Source organism: Triturus cristatus, chromosome 8 (assembly GCF_964204655.1).
Source record: "Triturus cristatus chromosome 8, aTriCri1.1, whole genome shotgun sequence".
In the NCBI taxonomy this organism is placed as follows: Eukaryota; Metazoa; Chordata; class Amphibia; order Caudata; family Salamandridae; genus Triturus; species Triturus cristatus.
The window spans coordinates 339,528,539-339,549,880 of record NC_140591.1 but is presented as its reverse complement, the minus strand read 5'-3'; the positions used below and the strand labels follow the sequence as shown (position 1 = coordinate 339,549,880).

General features: G+C 43.2%; 1 protein-coding gene across 1 annotated transcript in view; it reads left to right on the top strand.

Annotated features, from left to right (window-relative positions):
* The window catches only part of UBL3 (ubiquitin like 3), a 345,611-nt gene that overhangs the window by 308,545 nt on the left and 15,724 nt on the right, over positions 1-21,342 (top strand). The window contains exon 4 of the mRNA XM_085621653.1: positions 19,539-19,616. Within this exon, the coding sequence (XP_085477779.1) occupies positions 19,539-19,616 (78 nt within the window). The remainder of the gene's footprint in view (positions 1-19,538; positions 19,617-21,342) is intronic.

Below are 21,342 nucleotides of genomic sequence, written 5' to 3'. Positions count from 1 at the left end.
AGTGGGTGACCCAAATTATTCGGTCAGAATACTGCCTGGAATTAACATCTACCCCCCCAAACATTCCACCCAGGCAACGCCCAATGTCACAAGAACATTCCACATTACTAAAACAGGAGGTAATCTCCCTCCTACAAAAACATGCAATAGAACAAGTTCCCGTCAATCAGCAAAATTTAGGGATCTACTTCCTATATTTTCGAATACCAAAAAGGGACGAGACTCTACGACCTATTCTAGATCTCCGGCCCCTAAACACATACATACATTCAGACCTTTTTCACATGGGAACGTTTCAGCAGGTGCTTCCGCTCCTCTCCCAGAACGACTTCCTCACCACACTGGACTTGAAAGACGCACACTTCCACATTCCAGTACACCATGCTCACAGAAAGTACCTCAGATTTGTAGTGGACGGGCAACACTACCAGTTCAAGGTGCTCCCATTCGGAGTCACAACAGCACCACGGGTATTCACCAAGTGCCTAGCGGTAGTGGCGGCACACCTCAGAAGACAGCACATTCACGTCTTCCCATACTTGGACGACTGGCTGATAAAAGCCACGTCCTACAACCAATGTGTACACCACACCGCCACTACAATCCAACTACTTCACCAACTAGGCTTCACGGTGAACCACCAAAACCCAACTAACACCATCCCCCATAAAACAATACCTCGGTGCCACCATAGACACCTCAAAAGCAATAGCCTACCCCAATCCGGCCAGGATTGCAAGCATTCAGGCTTTGCGACAAAGATTCATACTTCAACACTCCCTTACAGCAAGAGTGTTTATGCAACTGATAGGGATGATGGCCTCTTGCATTTTCATAGTGCCCCACGCAAGACTCCAGATGCGTCCACTCCAAGAGTGCTTAGCGCGCCAATGGAACCAGGCCCAGGGGCAACTGACAGATCTGGTGTTGGTAGACGGTCGCACCCATCGCTCTCTGCAGTGGTGGAACACCACAAACCTTTCCAAAGGTCGACCGTTCCTGGACCCGGTTCCACAAATAATACTAACAGACGCATCCCTCTCCGGCTGGGGAGCTCATCTATTACACCTCACAGTGCAGAGCACATGGACGCCGCAACAAAAGTTACTCCATAACAACCATCTGGAGTTACTAGCAATCTCTCTAGCCCTAAAATCTTTTCAGGCACAGATTTCAGGCAAGGCAGTCCTCATTCGCACAGACAACATGACGGCCATGTATTACATTCAAAAACAAGGCGGCACACACTCTCCACAGCTCTCTCAACTAGCACAGAGCATATGGAGATGGGCAATTCCACACAAAATCTTTCTCCTAGCCCAACATGTCCCAGGAGTCCAAAACACCATGGCAGATCTGCTCAGCAGACAGACGCAACAGATCCACGAGTGGGAACTTCACCCGCAGGTTCTTCACCCGTTCTTTCAAACGTGGGGGCATCCACAAATAGACCTATTAGCCACCCAGGAAAACAAAAAATGCCCAAGCTTCGCCGCCAGATACCCACAACCATTGTCCAAAGGAAATGCGATATGGATGAACTGGTCAGGCAAATTTGCGTATGCTTTTCCACCTCTCCCACTAATTCCATTAGTGGTGCGAAAGCTACAACAGCATTCCCTCACGCTGATCCTAGTAGCTCCAACATGGGCCAGACAACCGTTGTACACCACGCTGCTGGAACTCTCGGTAGTACCACACCAAAAGCTACACCTCTCACCATGCCTCCTAACCCAGAACCATGGAGAGATCAGGCACCCGGAACCAGCTCAGCTCAACCTTGCGATCTGGCTCCTGAAATCCTAGAATTCGGATACCTAAACCTTCCCCCTGACTGTATGAACGTCATCGGAGAAGCTAGACGCCCTACCACTAGAGCCTGCTACGCTGCCAAGTGGAAAAGATTTGTTGTTTATTGCCATAACAACTCAATCAATCCTCTAGACGTGTCTATACAACACATCATATGCTACTTACTCCACCTACAAAGGTGTAATCTAGCATATACCTCCATTCGGCTACACCTCGCAGCAACACATCATATGCTACTTACTCCACCTACAAAGGTGTAATCTAGCATATACCTCCATTCGGCTACACCTCGCAGCAATTGCAGCTTACCTACAAAACAGGCAGCACCTATCACTTTTCAGAGTACCTGCCATTAAAGCCTTCTTGGAAGGCCTAAAAAGAATAATTCCCCCCAGAGTACCATCCTCACCTGTGTGGAACTTAAATATCGTTCTCACAAGGCTAATGGGACCGCCCTTCGAACCTTTGCATAAATGCGAACTGCAATTTCTCACATGGAAAACAGCTTTCCTTGTAGCCATCACTTCCCTTAGAAGGGTCAGTGAGATACAAGCACTTACCATACAAGAACCTTTTCTTCAAATGCACCAGAACAAGGTTGTTCTCCGTACCAACCCACAATTCCTACCTAAAGTCATCTCCCCTTTTCACCTAAACCAATCTGTAGAATTACCGGTATTTTCCTCGCAACCTCAGACTGTTGCAGAAAGGGCTCTACACACGCTAGATGTCAAACGAGCCTTACTTTACTATATCCAAAGAACACAACCTTTCAGAAAGACCAAACAACTGTTTGTCTCTTTCTCTCCACCACACAAGGGCAACCCCATCTCAAAATCAGGGATAGCTAGGTGGATTGTAAAATGCATCCAGATTTGCTAACACAAAGCAAAACGAACGCTATCCGTTCCCCCTAAAGCCCATTCTACACCAAAGATAGGGGCTTCTATGGCTTTTCTAGGGAACATCAAAGATCTGTGGAATCCCGGACATTGGCCTGACCAGATGGGCGCCTTTCCCACTCCGGTGACCCATACCCGAAATCTGGGCTTTATTATGGACAATTCTTTATCCATGAATCAACAGGCCAGTAAATTAACTGGCCTATGCCTCACCATAGTGAAATGGTTGAGGAAGATCCTATGGATGCTGCCTCTGTCCACGCAAAAAACCGTAGTCAATGCCCTCATTACATCAAGGCTTGACTACGGAAACATTCTGTATTTGGGCGCGAACAAATCTGTTGTCGGCCGACTACAGGTGGTGCAAAACGCAGCAGTTCGTCTACTATGTAATATTCCCAAAAGCTCTGGAGTCTCGAACCATCGTCGGGAACTCCATTGGTTAAGGATCGAAAACAGAATCCGCTTTAAAGCTCTGAACTATATGTTCAGAATTAAAGCAGGCATAGCACCTAAATACCTTCAATCCCTCGCCTACCTCTACACTCCCAAGCGCAATCTTCGGTCACAGAAGGCAGCCTTTTTCTGTGTACCAAGATCAAACGGGCGAGAGCAGGTGGAAGATCCTTCGCCCATCTGGGACCTTCCCTTTGGAACACACTCCCTCCCTTCATCCGAAAAGAAGAAAACTACATTAGGTTCAGAAAGTCTGTTAAGACCTGGCTATTTGAACAGTAATACTCGAGAAGCCACTATTCCTTTTTCCTGTCCTCAAACTAGCTGTGTCTAGGCGCCGGGAAACCCTTTTTGGGTAGCTGTTGCGCCCTATAAATTGAAAAAATAAATAAAATAAATAATAAACATCCCATTAGATGATATCTGCAAAGCAGCTACATGGTCAACACCGCACACTTTCACTAAACACTACTGTGTAGATGTGCAAACCAAGCAACAAGCTAGTGTGGGCCAGGCTGTACTAAAAGCACTATTTCAAACCACTGCAACAGATACCGGTGGTTGCCGCTAAGGTTGGGAACTGCTATATAGTCTATGCAAAAGTGTGTAATCTGCAGCTCATATGCCTCGAACGGAATATGCTACTTACCAGTATGCATCTGTTCTTGGCATGTAGAGCTGCAGATCTACACACGCCCACCCGCCTCCTGTATCTGTTCCAGTCTATCTTATTTAGATACAACACAGAAAGTATAAAAATGTATGCGTTACATTTTCTTTGCCGTCACAAACAATGTAAAATGTCAAACACCGTTTGCTGAAGGCTGTTTACTTTTCCTTCTCTGATTAAAAAGCGAGAGGAATTGTGGGTGCTGGACATTGTGTTCAATTAATTGTCCGATCCAGCCGTCTTTGCGCAGTCTCACTATTTATTTGAGTCCCTCTTTTCTTTCTTAAACTGCAGCACCTTCTATTAAATGGCACGGAGGGAGGTGCTCCTGCAGAGGTTAACACCTTACACTATTATTAGTCTCAGTAGAAAGAGTATAAAGGTGCATATCTTAGATTTCGGACATTTTCTTACTGAAATGTTCAATTTGGCAAATTATTTAAAACAGTTGCCGGACTCTCCCGTAAAACCACTATTCTGAAATGGCCGAAATACTCCTACCATATAAATAACAATAGCTCACACATTGTCCTTCATTTATTTCAATGCAAGGAACGACGATGCTGCTCTCTATGATAATCAGGTGGCCCTCTCTTTCCTCCTTTGTAATGCTCGTTTATTCACTTTGTCCTCCACCTATGTATTGGTCGTTGTAAACCCTTTTACATTGTTGCGGTCTGCAGATAACCAGCAAATGAAAGGTAACATGTACAACGATAGCAAAATTCGCAGTGCTAATAAATATTAGAGTTGGGCACGCATGTGTGGCGGTCCTTAACATGACATTTGCAATGCTGTTCTTCGATAGGATATATATTTCGACTGACTAGAACATGGCCATAACTCCGACTGGCAATATATGTATGTGAACGTGGCGCAGGAATATTGAGGGTGCTGTTACAGGAGCGGTTTCCAAGTGAGCGTGGATTTTCCATCTCAGACAAGTGCCCACGAGCACTTGCACACAAGGGAACACGCACTAATCCCACTGGAACATGCAGTTGATGCAGGAGTCTACCGGGAACCACACACAGCGAGACACCCCAGGTTCTTCACGTTTTTAGGTAATGCACAGTATGACTTATGGAGTCAGTTAGTGCTTGTCACTTGCAGTGCCCCCAACCACCCTGGTGCCAGGCATTTGGGAAATAGTACATGGTTTCTTGGGGTTTTTCGGGTGTTAATGCACATGGATATCCAGCTGCCCGGCACTGCAGTGTTTCAGGCTGTCGGTTCGAAGCACTGCAAAATGGGGCTCCGGAGTTGGATGTGTGCATACAAAACAGACTCTTGTCATAGCATCACTGATGCTCCGCCCCCTTAAATGCCTTCTGTAGGCTCCGCAGCTGCTCATTATACAAGCATTTGCAATGTAGTAGGTCTCCCATTTGCGAGAGTTTCATCACGTAAATAAAAGGCATTTTCATTTACAATGCCAATAGCTCAAACTCTCTCAAAGGCGCGATCTATTGCATTGCAACTGCTTGTTTAAGAGTGTAAGCCTTTTTGTAAGTTTGGAGTTTTCTTCGCATTAAATTTTTGCCTAACATTTTGATTTAATGAGACTTAAAGTGGCAAAGTATGACTAGAGTGGGTGCCACCTGGAAGTTTCCAAATGCAAATAAACCAGGAACACAGTAAACAAGCTTTAACAAAGCCAAGGTCTTGCCTTTGGGACCTATTGGCTTTGCCGATGCTTTTAACCATGCTGTTAGGCAGCAGCAAACACATGGACAGCCGAAAGCAACACGCAGGCAGGTGGGAGAAAGAAGCATCACAGAGGGTGTGCGGTAGGGGGTTGGAAAAAATATGGATGGCCCAGAGAGAAAGCAAGTGGGGAAAGAGAAGAACACGACGGACTCAGCTGGACCACCTGCACTCTTGACGAATGGTAAATGAAAAGAAAAAAGTAGTGCTTGTTAATGGGACACATCGCATTAGAGGATTCAAGGAAAGTGACCATGCTCCAAGGGAAGGACAAACACAGGCAGTCACTGACTGTAAAGCACGCACAAGTCATCTGCTTGAAGCCAGCAAATTAGGGTGACGATGAAGCCAAACAACTGTGAGTAATTGGCAACTTCAAAGTCCCCTGTAAGGTGACAGAAGGTCTCCAAAGAGATACGCAGGCAAGCCCTAAAAACAACTGGTTCACTGGTTTTAAAACAGTTCCCATACACTATAAGTAGACATGAATTTTAAAAGTGCTTTTCTGTTTACCAAATCAATGCTGCCAGTTTCAGTAGCAGACCGTGCTATGTAGTCAGTCGCCGTGCATCTAAAATCAGCATTAGCTTGCAGTCTGCTGAACGTTTTTGTATTTTACTTGTTTTTCTCACTTCATCGCACGCCGAGCCACAGTTAAACTCTGAGTAGGATAATGTGCACAATTGGACACCCGAGTTGAGCTGAGATTCTTCTGCTCCCTCCACAGGGCTCCTTCATAACCTCATCCATCATCTAGTCATGTCTGTGTGAATTTGTCATAGACTAAGGATGGTGCAGTCCGGTGCCAGTGTCAGTTTCCCTCAGCGTGGTCTCCTTCTCTTGTGGTGTTGGCCCACATTAGATCTGTGCACCCAAAACACCAATATATTCCATGTGCTATATTTAACAGGAACCTGACTTTCTTCTACGCCTCCTCACATTCATTTAAGTGCGTCATTGTGGTGTTGATTAAAGGAAACAATCTGTTCTGGTTAGCCACAATCAGCATACTTCGTGGAGGCTAATTTCTGCACTAACACCTATAATTTCTGTTAACTTTCTGGTATGTGCTGGCTGCGTCCGTAGCTGCTCATTTGATAATAGGTTTGTTCTGTTAATGTGCTATCTTCATTGTTGGAATACTATATTCCTCTTTTAGAAATACTGTGCAGTTTAGAAAAATGCATCTTTGGGGACCAACTTTCACACTGTGCTTTGACTAACAAAACAAGCATTGGCATAGCCAATAGGTCTCGCCTTGGGGACCTTATAAATGTTTAGCCATGCAACGGTTGATGTTGTTGCAGCAAGGATATTGTGCTGCATAACTAAATACTTATACCAAAAGCTAGACCTAATGGCTATGCAAATGCGTGTTTACATAGTAACTGTTGAGTATCCGCTACGTCCTACTGCCAAATAGACAGCTAGCATGTCAACCAACCAGATTTAGAGAGAGAGAGAGAGATTTAAAGAGAGATTTAAAGAGAGATTTAGAGAGAGATTTAGAGGGAGAGAGAGTTAGAGAGAAAGATTTAGAGAGAGAGCGATTTAGAGAGAGAGAGCGATTTAGAGAGAGAGAGCGATTTAGAGAGAGAGAGCGATTTAGAGAGAGAGAGCGATTTAGAGAGAGAGAGAGAGAGCGATTTAGAGAGAGTGAGAGAGAGCGATTTAGAGAGAGAGAGCACGATTTAGAGAGAGAGAGCGATTTAGAGAGAGAGAGCGATTTAGAGAGAGAGAGAGCGATTTAGAGAGAGAGAGATTTATACTCATTTTGTTCACTTTGTCTAATTATTTTGTAAATGATTCAGCCTACTTTGCTCGTGTAAACCTGTTATTTCACCTGATTTGCCCTTTTGATATTTCTAAAAAAAAAAATCTGCGTAAAAACGCTGCTCAGATGTTTGCACAAGGACTCCAGCACTTGTTCATTGTTTTTGTAAAGCTAACATATGTCGATAAAGATAGCTAAATGTGTCTCATAGCAACCCACTTTGTGATATCCTGTATCACTCAAAGCTCTAACTCCACAAACACCGGCTGCATGTACATTAAGCATATCATCCGAGCATCCTGTGATTAGACAGAATGCCACGTTTCTGTCAACAATATATCTAACCTCTCGTCACGGGGTGTTGAAAATGCCATATGGAATGTAGGTTAGCAGGAAGACATCCATCTTCTGACCCCGACTGAGTCAGGGTGGTCAAAGGGCATTATTCAATGGACGGGAACCCCCTAAATCTTCTTGAAAAGAGACCCTAACACGCCAGTCTGATTTATTTAGAAATGCTTCTGGAGTGAGGACTCCCCCACCACCCCTGGCTTGAAGAAATCTTGCTCGGCTCTGATTATTTTCACATCGCCGAGGTTGTTTAATTGATATACATCGATGTTTACTCAGATCTCAAAATATGCTCAAGCTATTTTGACGTGTTTAAGAGCTAAGCAAAGAAATCCTATTTCTTTAAAAATGGGGTGGCTTGCCTGCTACTATTGCATGTCGGGACGAATGCTTTGTTGTCAACGTGTCCTGCTGTAGTTTGTTTTTCCTGCACTGCCACCGACTGCGCTTTTATGTTACATTCTGCTGTTGAAAGTAAGATTGACTGCAAATAAACCACGTATACATCATGAACTTTGCCCTGTACGACAGTGTCCTTCTGTTGAGCTCCGTGCTTAGCAGGACCACCGGCACTTCAAAGGTTACGATTTATAGTGTGTGTTAGTTGTAGGACGACATTGGCAACTGTTACAAGGGAGTAACGGGACTTCGGAAAAAAAGGATGTCATCAATTCTCTAAAATACAAGGGTTTTCACGGAAGAAAAATATATATTAGGCGTTTTCCCTAATGGAAATCTGGGGTGCGACGCTGGTGATAAGCTGTTTGGCAATATCATGATTTAATTTGGAAATAGACGAACATGTCGCAGTAGTCTTTTCTTCCAAGCCATTTTCTCTACTCTGCTTGCCAGTCTTTCAAAATATATATTTTTAAATGGTAAAAAAAAGTTTGGGAGTTGTTGAAGCTACTCACAGAAACGTGACGTGCTTCTTTGCCAAACCCTAGCAACTATCCGAGGCGACCCTGCTTTACCTCTTCCCATTGAACAGGGGCCTGTGAAGTGGCATAGGCAAGGCACAAGTCCTAAAAAAAAGAAGTAAAAGAAATAGAGTGAGCGAGCGTGCAGAGAGAGAGGGAAGGATTGGAAGAGGGGGGGGAGAGAAAAAGTGTGAACACTTGGAGGAAAGAAATATAGGGAAAGAGAGACTGGGAGATGCAGAGGGAAAGAGAAAGTAGAAGACAGCCTCACGAAAGGACAGGGAGTGGTGCGCGCGCGTTGCTGGTAACTGGATCGAAGGAACAAGCCCGGAAGTTGTGCATGCGCACGCGCGCAGTCTACTCATTTTCAAGCATTGCACTTGTGCTTGTGGCGCGCCGCTGCACGCTCCCGCAAGGTGGATGCCACCACAAGCACGTGTGTGCTTGAAAAAGAGCAGAATGACGGCTAAAGGCCCTCCTGTGCAGCGCATGCGCGCTGCATAGGCGAGACCTAAAAACCAACAGTGAACATTAGTGCTCGTGTGTTACAGTCACCCGCAGACATCATATTGAGGTCAAGCCTTTCAGTCAGCTCAAGCTGTCTGGTTGCAAAAGACCAATTGTGGCCTTACCAAGAATTTGCAGGGCCTTACAGCCCGCCTATTGCGTACCATTGGTTGGCTTTGTCACTCATTTCCGTGCTTCTGATTCAGTGACTCTCCTTGTCCAGCTTGTTTGTTCTTCTCATGTAACAGTCTCTTTACCTGTCTCCTTCCACTGCTAATTTTAAGGGGCTACTCTTTCCTTTTTCGTTAAGTACTCAATCTGAGTGCAAGTGTTTTCCAGCTCTTGCGTCTTGTTTCTTCCCCTCTCCCCAAAATACTCACCTGTGCTGTATGTGTGCTCTCTCTCCAGGCTGCTCACTCTCTCTCCTATTTACTTCTGCTCTTACAACCTCCCAGTGCTCAGTGTTACTGTCTCCCTTGTGCGTTTCTCACTCTGAACCCTTGTTGCTGTCTCCCTCATGTTATGTTATGTTATGTTACCAGTACTTAGAAAGCGCACAGTTACCTTTAGGTGTCTTCACGCTAGCTCTACTGAACAGGAGGAATAGACTGCCTTATTATTAATTAGTAAAAAGTTTTGAATGCTTTCCTAAAAAAGACCTGATTGGATATGGACTTGATGTAAAGGGTTAGAAGATCCCAGATTTTAGCAGTACCTGTCACAACATTTCTGCCTCCCCAGGAAGCAGGTTTTAAATTCGGTGCTCTAGGTCTTTTTGCCCCTGCTCAGCGAAGATTTCTGTTTTTCTCATACCAGTTAAAATTATGTTTCAGGAAACCTGGACCAGAATCATGTAGTTCTTTATAGGCAGTACACAGGGCTTTAAACCTAATCCACTGTCTAACTTGTAGCCAGTGTAGTTTGTGAAGGGATCCAGCAATGGATTTACATTTTGGGATCCCTAGCAACAAACGTGCAGCTGCATTCAGCACGATTTGATGTTTATTCAAATGACATTGTTATATATTAAGATAAAGACTATTGCAATAGTCTATTTTTGAAAGGACTAATGAAGTTACTACTGTTCTCTGTGTATCTGAGGGTAAGAAAGTAATGATCTTTTTTATGATCCTCAAAATGTAAAATGAGTGTATTGACTTGATTTCCAAAAGTGAGCTTGTTGCTTATTAAAACTTCCAGGTTTCTTGCTTTCATAGCTGGTGTAGGTAACTTTCCTAATTCCTCTGGCCACCAAGATGGGGACCAGAAAGAAACCTGGTTGCCGAAAAGGATAACTTTTTTTTTAACCAGAGTTAAACTACAGTCAATTATTGTTCATCCAATTACTGACAGATTGCATGAAATCAGGTTCCTGTGTTATCTTTGATGGATAGAGACATGACAGTTTGCTTGTCATCGGCATATGATGTTGGTAAGAAACCAAAGGACCAGAATTGCTAGTAAAGTTACATAAACATTAAACAATAAGGGGCTTAAAGAAGACCCCTGAGGAACCCGACATGGAAGTGGGAAAGGTTTGGAGACAAAGTCTTTTAAAGCCACCGTTTGCTCTTCCCCTGTGAGGAAGGACCTCAAGTGTCAAGGTGACCCCCCTTTGTACTAATGTCATGAAGACGATCGATCAGCCGTGATCGAAGTGTCGCACGCCGCCGAAAGATAGAGCAAAACAAGGGCTGCACTTCCTCCCTGATCAATAGTAGCTCTTATCTCCTCTGTTGCGTTAATCTGGGCCGTCTCAGTGCTGTGCTGTTTGCTTCTGAAACGAAACTGTATTTGATCCAGAAGATGATCCTTCTGAATGAACGCAACTATCTGAAGATTCCTGATATTTTCCACTATCTTGGTTGGAACCGGCAAGTGTGAGATTGGGGTAGTGGGGAGTCAAGCAGCAGATATGCACATATGTGATGAGCGTTTATATAGAATGATGCAGCCACTAACGGTTGTTGCCCCATCACATCTTTATTTTTTATTTTTTTGCTTTTACTGAATATTTCAGCATTGCCAAAAAGCATGGCCAACGCAAATAGGTCCCAAAAGCAAGACCTGTTGGCTTTGCCAGTGTTTGTTTTAAGTGTTCTATCACAGGTTTGTAATACACGTTTTATTTTGCCTATAACCATGTATTTTCAAAGTGAACTCCGTGTATTACAATGCATCTTCTAGACATCTTCCAATACCCTGTAATACAGATCTTATCAACTGCAGTACATGTTGTGTGATCAGGTTGCTGTAAGCTAAAAGATTATGTATAACTATGAAGTTATACTTAAGTTGCACTTTACCTGTACAAATCAGGGTTTCATCCCTAATAACTTTGGACAAACCTGATGAGTCTTGTCAAAGCATTCCAGAAAACAAGCCATTTGTGCTTTCAGGCTTGACCACAGAAAGCGTTGTAATCATTGGTCAAGGTGGGTTAGGAAAGAAAAGAAATGCATAGAGCCTCAAAATAATTCATATCCAATTCAGATTTGCGCAGTGCCCCTCTCTCCCCACTTCAACAAATACTGTTGGATGGATTTACACAAATCCTGAAATAAATGGCTCAAGAAGATAGCTATTGGTTCCGCTCCTTTGATGTAAATCTGTTCAGTGTTCATAAAGCAATAGTAATACAAATGTATAGTTCTACTGGTAGTTGTCTTCGGGAACTGATTTGCTAACCAGATTGTTAACCTCTGCTTGGAATCAAATTTGGCTCTGTAGAGCTGATCATTTTATCTATCCAGTTCCTTAAGCAGGTTTTGTTTTATGAACCTTATTGTGGGAAAATATACCATTGCTATCTTGTACTTGGTACCTAAACACCACAACTCAACATGGGGTTGGGTGGGAGGAACAATAGACCACACCCCAGAGGAGAGGAATCTGCATTTTCCTGCTTCTCAAAATGTTTAATGTGCGGATTGTTAGGGTCACGGCCAAAGGAAGATAGGCAGTAGTGGCTGCAGAACTTGGCTTTGAGGTGTGATCTTCCCCTGTAGCTCTGAGGCATAGCCTATAGCGTTGCCAAGTTGATACTCGAAGCAGGGGTCCTGTAAACAGTGCAGCGCCATGTTGTCTATTCTCACTGACAATAGCCATAGACTGTGCTCAGTGGGTACTGAGTACAAGTACAGGGAGTGGCTCAAAGCTACATCCTATAAACCATAAACACTCAAGACATAAGTTCAGAGTATAGATAAAGGACACTCCCTTTACTTTTATACTTGCTTTATGTACAAAAGTACTGAGGTACAAGTACTAAACTCAAGGGATGGCTAAAGACTAGCCCTGCACCCAGCTCCCACTGGGGTCACAATGCAATGTATAGCATTGCTAAAATTAGGAATGAACTGAAAAACGTTTGTTAAAGGGAAGCTGTGGTTAAGGCCTCATACTAACGTGCCTTACAAAAGCATAAAACCTCCCTTTAAATAAATCAGATGAAGAGTATCGTTCCCATCGAAAGCCCAAAAACTGAAATTCCTATGTTATGTTTAGCTATACATCCAGGACTTCACTTGTTGGGTTATACATGACTTCAGGTGTGACAGCACAAACGACATTGATGGCATCACTTGTTATATCACAAAAAGGCATTGGTAATTAGATACTTTCTTACATCACTGTGGTGTAACCTTTCTGAAGAAGGGAGGGAAATGGCTGAACTACTAACAGCTATCAAATTTCCTCTCAGTCAGTCTTTAGAAATAGTAGTTACTGTTCCACTCAAAATTAATAGATGTCTACACGGAGAACACGATTAAACTGCAGGCTGGAATATCAGATAGAATAAAGGGTGCAGTTCCGCTGGCAGCCTATAGGTGTCCTGGCAAATATTTTGTAGGCAACGAAGATACGTGTCACTCGGACAGTCAACAGATGTGCTCACCAGGGTTAGAAAGAACTGAATGACTACTTTCACAATTAGCTCATAAATAGTGCATGAAGATTAAGGTCTGTAGTATCACTGTCCAGCTGGATGTTCATTTCTGAGTTTCCCTGGTCATGAAGGGCTGCTGCAGATTTCCTCACAGACATTAAGTGAGATAATAATGTGCAGAACCACTGTCCCCGACTACTTAGCCTCTTGCACAATACATAGGTAGGAAAGAGTGCAGCTGTCTCCTTGATGCAATAGATGTATTCACAGGTATTAAATACAGTTTTATGGCTGTGGAACTACTGTACCCTGATTCCTTATCGAAGAGGACGGATGGCTCTTCTCGTCAGAAGCGTACTTGCTATAGGTTGTTGGAAGAGGACACAAGACTCGTAATTTTACTAAGGCAGTGGTGACCCCTGGCTTTGGTGCTCAGTTTGAGGTTTGTATGCCCTTAACCATCCAAGGACTACTTTGTGAGCACAGTAACCTCGCAGGTAAGGTGGAGAAAGGAGATTCACTCTTAGCTCAGGAGCATAGTGGCCTTAAGTACACTTCTGCTACTGAACCAGTATTCGATGACAGCTGGTGAGGGTAAAATGTGAACTTGCCCCTGTGCCTCTGCGCACCACTGTAATCCTCTACCTTCTGCAGGAAGGTACCTTCCTATTTAGAGTAACCCAAACATGCCTATTCTAAATGTAGATGGGCTCAGGAATTCTTCTTTGTCCTGTTCCCTTACAAAGGAGGGAAGAGGTGACGTCAGAAGGTAATTGAGCAGTGATCTTATTCTTCGTTCAGTCGGAGTTTGGGACGGGTAGTTCCGGTTTTGATCCTGGTCTGTCTGCTTTGTGTCCTGAGGAAATGAATGTTGCTCAAAGGCTAGAGTGATCCTATTTACAGCTAAAGTCCTTGAACAGGAAAGGCTATGTCTTGCAAATAGGTGAGATTATTGCTTCATATAATGATGATCATTTTACACACCCTAGACCAGCCTTCTCCTACGGGTATCTTGCGAGCTACCAGTAGCTCTCCAACTACCCATAAGTAGCTGCTCTTTGTGCAGCCCGGCCTACTAAATTCGAAGTTTTTGCTTATTTGAAATAATATAATGTATACTAAATTGAAGTGTGTATTCTAGACCGAAATATAAACTTGTCTGAATTGGGGAGTATTAAAATTCTGATAATATTAGTAGCTCTGGATGATTTTCATTGAACAGAAGTAGCTTTTAGTACACAAAAGTATGGGAACTCCTTGCCTAGACAATGAATTTAAATATGTGGCCTCTAGGTTAGTGAAAGTCTACTAGGATGTGGATCTGCTGTTGTGCTAGAAACGGCTGGAGAGAGGGCTCATCTGTAGGGAATTCCATATACCTACTGTAAGGTAACCTAATCATTTGTCTATGCTGCACCCTTATTGCGAACGCAACCAGTGTATGTGGCTGCCTGTGCCCTCATGTGCTTGTGTTAAAGTTAGTATTTTTCCCTTACATGCGAGTCTCTCTAGTAACAGGAGTGATGCCTAACACAGTTGTTCTATAGTGATTTATGGATTGCGTCTGGGCTACGTGGGTGATGATGATTGCTTTGGTGTGCCACATGCATTTTCCTATGTCTAGATGTGTGCATGGGATGCAAGTCTTGCCCTACCGTTCCCTAGTTGCAGACTGGTCACTGTGTTTCCCTTGTAGAACTCTGCCTCAGAACATAGAATCCTCTTTGCACGTTTTAATTGCTTTGACTTGGAGGTAATGAGCCATGCTAGGTGTATGTTGATGTTCTCTTACTTTAAAGTTCTTCCTAAGTGGAAATTCAGCTATCATAACAGGTCTTGTATAAATATGTAAGGATTTCACTATTAGTTAAAAGAGCAATTATTGAATATATTTTGTGTGAGCGCTGACACATGGAATTATGAAGTTCTCCCCACCGGCCATGTTTTCGACCATTTTGCTGAGCCCTGTCAATCAAGAGAACATTGAGCATGCCTACAGCCCAGTGGATCAGATAATCTCGTTAATTAAAATAAACGTTCATTTCGTCTTGGGTTAGGGGTAACTACATGAAAACTGAAAGTTGTACGTAACTTGTGGTAAAACTAATTAATCTGACATTTAGTTTGTGTGAGGATGCTTCTAAATAGTTTATTTCTACTGATTTTTGTTAGATTTTTGTATGCGTAATAGCTAATAACATTTTCCTTATTAAACAATTAGTTTGGAAACTACGAACCATATTCTCTTTAACTCTTTTGCACCTTGATGAATTTTATCTTTGTACTCCTCTAACAAGCCATAATCACGTAACTCTGTTGCACAATGAGTAACTTTTATCTTTGTACTTCCCTAACACTCTTTAGTCTGTGATCTGGCTTCTGAAGGGTGATTCAAATGAGATATGGCACGTAATTCAAGAAAACCTTTGATCTGGCATGGGAGTCAGATGTAGGACTATTAGAAGATGATGACTGGTCCGAAGCGGTACAGAGCCCAAGAGAGGTGGCAATCAGGGCCAGATTCCGACTAATACAGTTGCGGATCCTACACAGATCCTACTACACTAGTACACTGCTGCACCGAATGGGTCTGTTCCCGACAGAGGAGTGCCAAAGAGGGTGCACCCAGAAAGGGACATTCTTTCACATTTTATGGGATTGTCCGGCAATACAGAGATATTGGACTAAAATTGTAAATATTCTAACTGAAGTGCTCGAACAAGTCCCGACAGATGCTAGGTATCACTTAATTATGTGTGACCGGAGAACCGACATGGCCTAAATACTCAAAACTATGCCTGCAAGTGGCGGCCATGGTTGCAAAAAGGAATATAGCCAGAACTTGGGGGGGTGGCCCAACCGCCTCTGGTCTCCCAGTGGAAAAAGATATGGACTGGTGCAGTGCGGCAGAACAAACGATTTATGAAAGCCAAGGCTGCCCTAAGAAATGGGGTAAAATATGGCAAAGGTGGGAAGACTACAGGGGATTGGCGGCAGTAGGACACCTACGCACGGGGCGGACAGGGATTTAGGATTTCGGTCAATTGCGTTATAATAAGAAATGCACGTAAGATTGAAAATGTTAATGTGAACATGTACTTCATTCCAAATATATGATCATGACAACGTAATGCTGACTTTGGTTTAATAAAAAGATTCTTAAAAAAAAAACAAAAAAACTTTGATCTCTCATTGCTGTCAAAGGAGGTATGAACGGCAAAACATCTTTGGGGTCCTTTATACCTAATATAACACTCTCCGCCCTATGATCGATCTTCATGAAGCTTAGCAAATAAATCTGTATCCTAAACATATTTTTTTAAATATTTGCAGATTTATTGGTGATAGGGCCAGAGGCACATGGCACCAAGTGCTGTGAAAGTGAGGATGTATGCCGAAATATGGAGTGCTGTTGCACTCAATCTGTAGCCATGGACTTATTCGATAGTCCACAGAAAAGACTGTGTTAGATTGCTTATAAAATTGGCCCTGTTTCATGAATCTAAAGGAATTATTCCCAAAACATATACATCCACATAAGTTAGAACTTGAAAAGTTTCACTCTGATCAATTAGGGACGGTTATAGGTGGGGTTGATAAAATTGCATTTCTCATTCCCTTGGGTAATTATTTGGCTATGACAAGGTAAAATTGGTGAACAGATCAAAACCAAATTGAGGCTTGGATTTCATTCCCACTTCTACTTTGATAGCTGTTTTTAAACTTGCCGAAAAAGAGGGGTCGAGAAAATGTATTGATGTCTGGACAAGGGAAGTGGTTTTCAGCAAGATATATATTATAGGGATAAACCCTGGGACATTACTTTTGTACCCTACATAAAGCATCAGTGATGTCCGTGTTGATGTCACATGTAATAACGTAAGTGATGTAGTTGATTGTCATGTTTGAGGTAATGAGCATTACCAAAAGCAGTATAGTTGCTCAATTAGAAACGTTAGCTGGCTGTGCTATATTATTTGGATACATATGGCAGAAAAATTAAAAGCAAAATGTCCAACTTTTTAATTTTAGTTCTCAATGCAAACAATTCCTACTAGAACAGACTCCACTGCAGCTGAAATCTTCGGCGTGGACACTTCATGATTGTCATACCATGGCTCTTGACTCAGGAATTGCTCCATTCCTATTGATAACGACGTAGGAGCCAGGGTCATCTACGGGTGAAGAGCAGCGAATCGGAGCAAACTTTGCTGAGTGGGTTTTTTAAATCAACTCTCTACTCCGAAAAGGAGATCACATCCACCTGCATTTAAAAACAGAAACATCGATGTCCTTGCTTTTCTTCGAAATGTTTTAAAACAATAAATACTTTTTACTGAAAAAGAAACCTAATGCCTTCTGCTAGCCATGCCTAGTAACCTCTAACTCTTCAGCTGTTTAAAAAGCCAGAAAACTGTACCAGTGGTTGGTCCACACTCCCTTAAAGTCAAACGACTCAAAAAAGGTGTGTGGCACACTAAAGCTGGGTGTCCTGTGAGTGCATTTGTGGTATTCTTTTCACGCACTTGGACATAACAAGGTGACAATTCTTATGGAAGCTGTTCACTTTGATTAAAATGGAGTAAAATGATGGCTTGGGATGCGTGGGAAAAAAACTGGCTAGCAGGGTGAGGTGTCCGGAATAAATAAATACATAGTCATAGTAATTTAGTTAACATCTTTTTTTTAACCCCATAAACGCATTCTTTAAAAGGTTACATCCGTATGACTTGCAGAAAGAACTCTGTACAAGGTTATGGTTAAGCTTCTTAAATGAGCTAGACAATGAAAATGCTTCTGGTAGGTAGTCCTGTACTCTTCTAGCTATTCTGGTGTCTTGCAGCTCTCTTGCAGCCCGTGACCGGTTGCTTCGGCTTGATATGACATCTACTTAGATTGTCTCTGCACCGTATTCTTCCACAATTCAGACCTCGTTATGGATGTTTGCCCGGGATATTAACCTTTGTTGTGGTAATGGGTATCATGCAAATAGGACACTTGTTGGGTTTTCCCGATTCCTTCACTGCCATTGGCCGTGAACATCTGCCATGGTCAACACTTTGCTGTTGGAATAAATGCCGCAGAAACAAATGAAAATCATTTACTTCTGTGCTTCTTTAAGCGATTGCTTAGGAGAAAACTGTCGTTGGATTTGAAATTGCCCCTGTGCTTTTGAACTTGTACATTCTGGCCTTTCCTGTGTGGATCCCTCTTATGCTTGCAGACTAGCTTGTAGTTCAAACATGTCATTAAGGACTGTAAGGCTGGCTTTATTATTTAAATTTGTTGTACTGATTTAGTGTGCTAATTTTTGTTTAAGCTAATTGTTTTTCTGTAGCTGGATGGGGCCAAAACACATACTGCCGATACTGAGACAAGGGCAGCAGCAGCTTTGGGGGTGTGCAGCCCCCTAGGTTTATGATTAGTCAGAAAACCCATCCCACAAATGTACAGTGTCATGGGACAAGCTGCAAATAGGTCATTACTCGCATTGCGTCAGGTGGATATTGTCATTGTTCGTGTGGGTTTACGCATGACCCATGGCTCAGCTGTAGAATCTTTATACTTGGAATTTCGCTGAACTACTTTTCATGCATATTTTGTGTGGACCCTGATGTCGCCTTCTCCCGAACATGACTTCACTCAGTCTTTGCTCTTATCCAAGGGCCAGGTCCCTGAAGAGGAGCCTAATTAGCTTTTTCAATTGGCAACTGGTGACCTAACAGAAAGGAGCAGAATGAATCTCTTCGGCTTTATATCTGACCATCATAATTGCTTGGTTGAGGATTGGACCAATGGGTATTGGAAAGATTTCCCATCCTATCCAGAATGGAGAGTTGGGAGGAGAGAGAGAAGATTAGAAGGGAGCATGTGTTGGCAAAGGGAATTGAGTGTTTAGCATTTTTTAATAAATTCTACTTGCTAATGTATGCCTATAATATTTTTCTTTTCAGGATTAGTTGTGTTTGCATTTGTTGTGATTATTGTAATGTTTTGGGGATATGCACTGAACTGATGTTTCGAAGATTTTATCCGAATAAGCAAATCGGAAGAGTGCAAAATATCCCTTGATGTATGAAGGTATGGATACAATGAGCTGAGCATTCAGCAAATTAGACATGCTTTGTTCTTGCAAAATGCATCACATGGCTGTAAGACCCTACTAACACACCTGCTGTACAAATATAAATCCAGTCTGTCATCATGGGTTTGGAGTTGTGTATCTTGGGCACAACAGATACATTGTGCTAAAAACTATGCATTAACGTAAGCAAATTATGAAAAGACATGGTATTATGTAATAAGTTTTGATGTTTTTAACTTATTTCCTTTAATTTTCGTCTTTAGCAGTTGATGTTCAGTGTCACCGTAGCATTATGAAATCAGGGCCTCAGTTAATCTACGTTGTAATAAATCAAACAAAAAACTTGGTGCTTCTTTATAGAGCTCCAATTCACAGGGAGATATCAAAAGTATAGTTTCATGTAGATTAAGTGTTGAACTACGAGACAATATGTTTAACCCCTGTCCTTGTTTGTTTTCAAAACAGCATTAAAGCTACCTCTGGGCAAAACCACAGTGATGCACTTGGTGGCGAGAGAGACTTTGCCAGAACCGAACTCTCAAGGTACGTCATAGATGCTCTTACTCATAACCACATTTGCTTGCCGCGCATGGGAGCAAACTGACAAAGAAGTGCTGCTTTCCAGAATGTGAATTCACCCTCTGAAAAGTGGTAAAAGCTTTCAAAATGTGGAATGTCACGTTCACTGTTTAAAGGATGGCAAAGTTGTAGTTCTTGGGAGACCCATAAAGGGGTCTTAAATCCGTAGCATAGCTAAGTGATTTAAGTGTCCTTGCTTTAGAGATGGGTGCAACCTACAGACACAGATTTGAGTCGCAGTGGGATCGACTGCTATGGCGGCTTCATTGCATAGCTTCTGTTCTTTGTTGGCCAGAGCTGTGGCGTCCAGCGTTTATTTTCCCATTGTATTTTGGAGGTAGGGTCCCCCTACTTAAGTAGGAGAAGGACTGCTCCTCTGAACAATTTGATGCAGGATTAGCTAGAAGAATCTCCATGGCTTTGGCAACTTTGGAGCAGGGATTTTTGAGATCACTGTCCGCACGCATCAGTTTCAAATGGAAATGTTATGAGATTTGGCTCTTCCATACATGATCTTGATCTGTTCTTTAAGATGAACACAGTCATGTCCCAGAATACCTCTTAGACATCTGGGTACATATCTGCAAATTTTAAGCACATTTGTAAATATCCGGCTTTGACATGTTCATTTTTGTTCTTTATCCCAGGAATCAACAGGCCTCATACAGACTTTACAGCATTGTCTCAGTGCTTTATTTAGTCAAATAATTCACAATAAAAGTATTTATCTTGAAATTGTGCCTCGGAATGTACCACTTAGACTTGATTGATTTTTGTTTTCATCCGTTTATCTGCTTTTTATATTCATTCATTAATGTGTAGCCTTTATATGGCCCACACTACATTAATGGCTTTTGGGTCTGTAGTACCAAGTCTCCTGTATTTACGAAAAATATCCTATCACTGCAAAATGAGGACGTTTTTAGGTCTCGCCTAGCGACGAAGTACTGTTGTTGTTGTCGGTTTGGTGGGCGAAGGGGGACAGGACATGTGCGCGCGCCTGGACAGCCTATGTGCACTCTCATGGCGTGTCTTCTCTGGCGATGTCCGCTTGAGCCCTGACAGCCGATGTGCACGCTCACGGCATGGCACGCTTTCGCGTTCCCTCTTGCGCGCTCCCTCCCTGTCTCCATCAGGCCCATTTTGCTTTCACTTTCCCTCCCCTGCGGCCTTTCAGCACAAGATGTGCATGCGTTTGCTGTGCGGGCACAGCGCTTTGGCGCACTTTCACTTTAGCTTACGGCTTAAATGTGCGCGGGCAGGTGAGCGAGGGCGGCCAGCTGCGGAGCATTGGAGGAGAGCTGTACGTGCCACTCCAGCAGCGGCGGTCAGCACTGGGGTCGGACTATTACGCATCTAAGACTCGCTGGATTCAGGATCTGCTTCCATTTTGCCGGCCAGCCTCAAGGCACTAACCCCACAGTATGCAGGATCTCAGGGCAGAGATACTCTAGCAGCCCTAAGTACCTTGCAGGCCCGGGGGGTGGGGGGCTACAAGGAATCTATTGCCCCCTTTGTCTGGCAGATGGGGGTCTGCTTTCTTCTTACCTGCCAGCCTGAAGGGCACCAAGGCCGCTGATCTCATCTGATTAGCATAACAATCCCCTGGATCCTCTGCTAACACCCGGCTTAATCAATCCAATTTCCACCCCCCTCCCATAGCTGATTCATCAGAGGGGAGCAGGGGAAG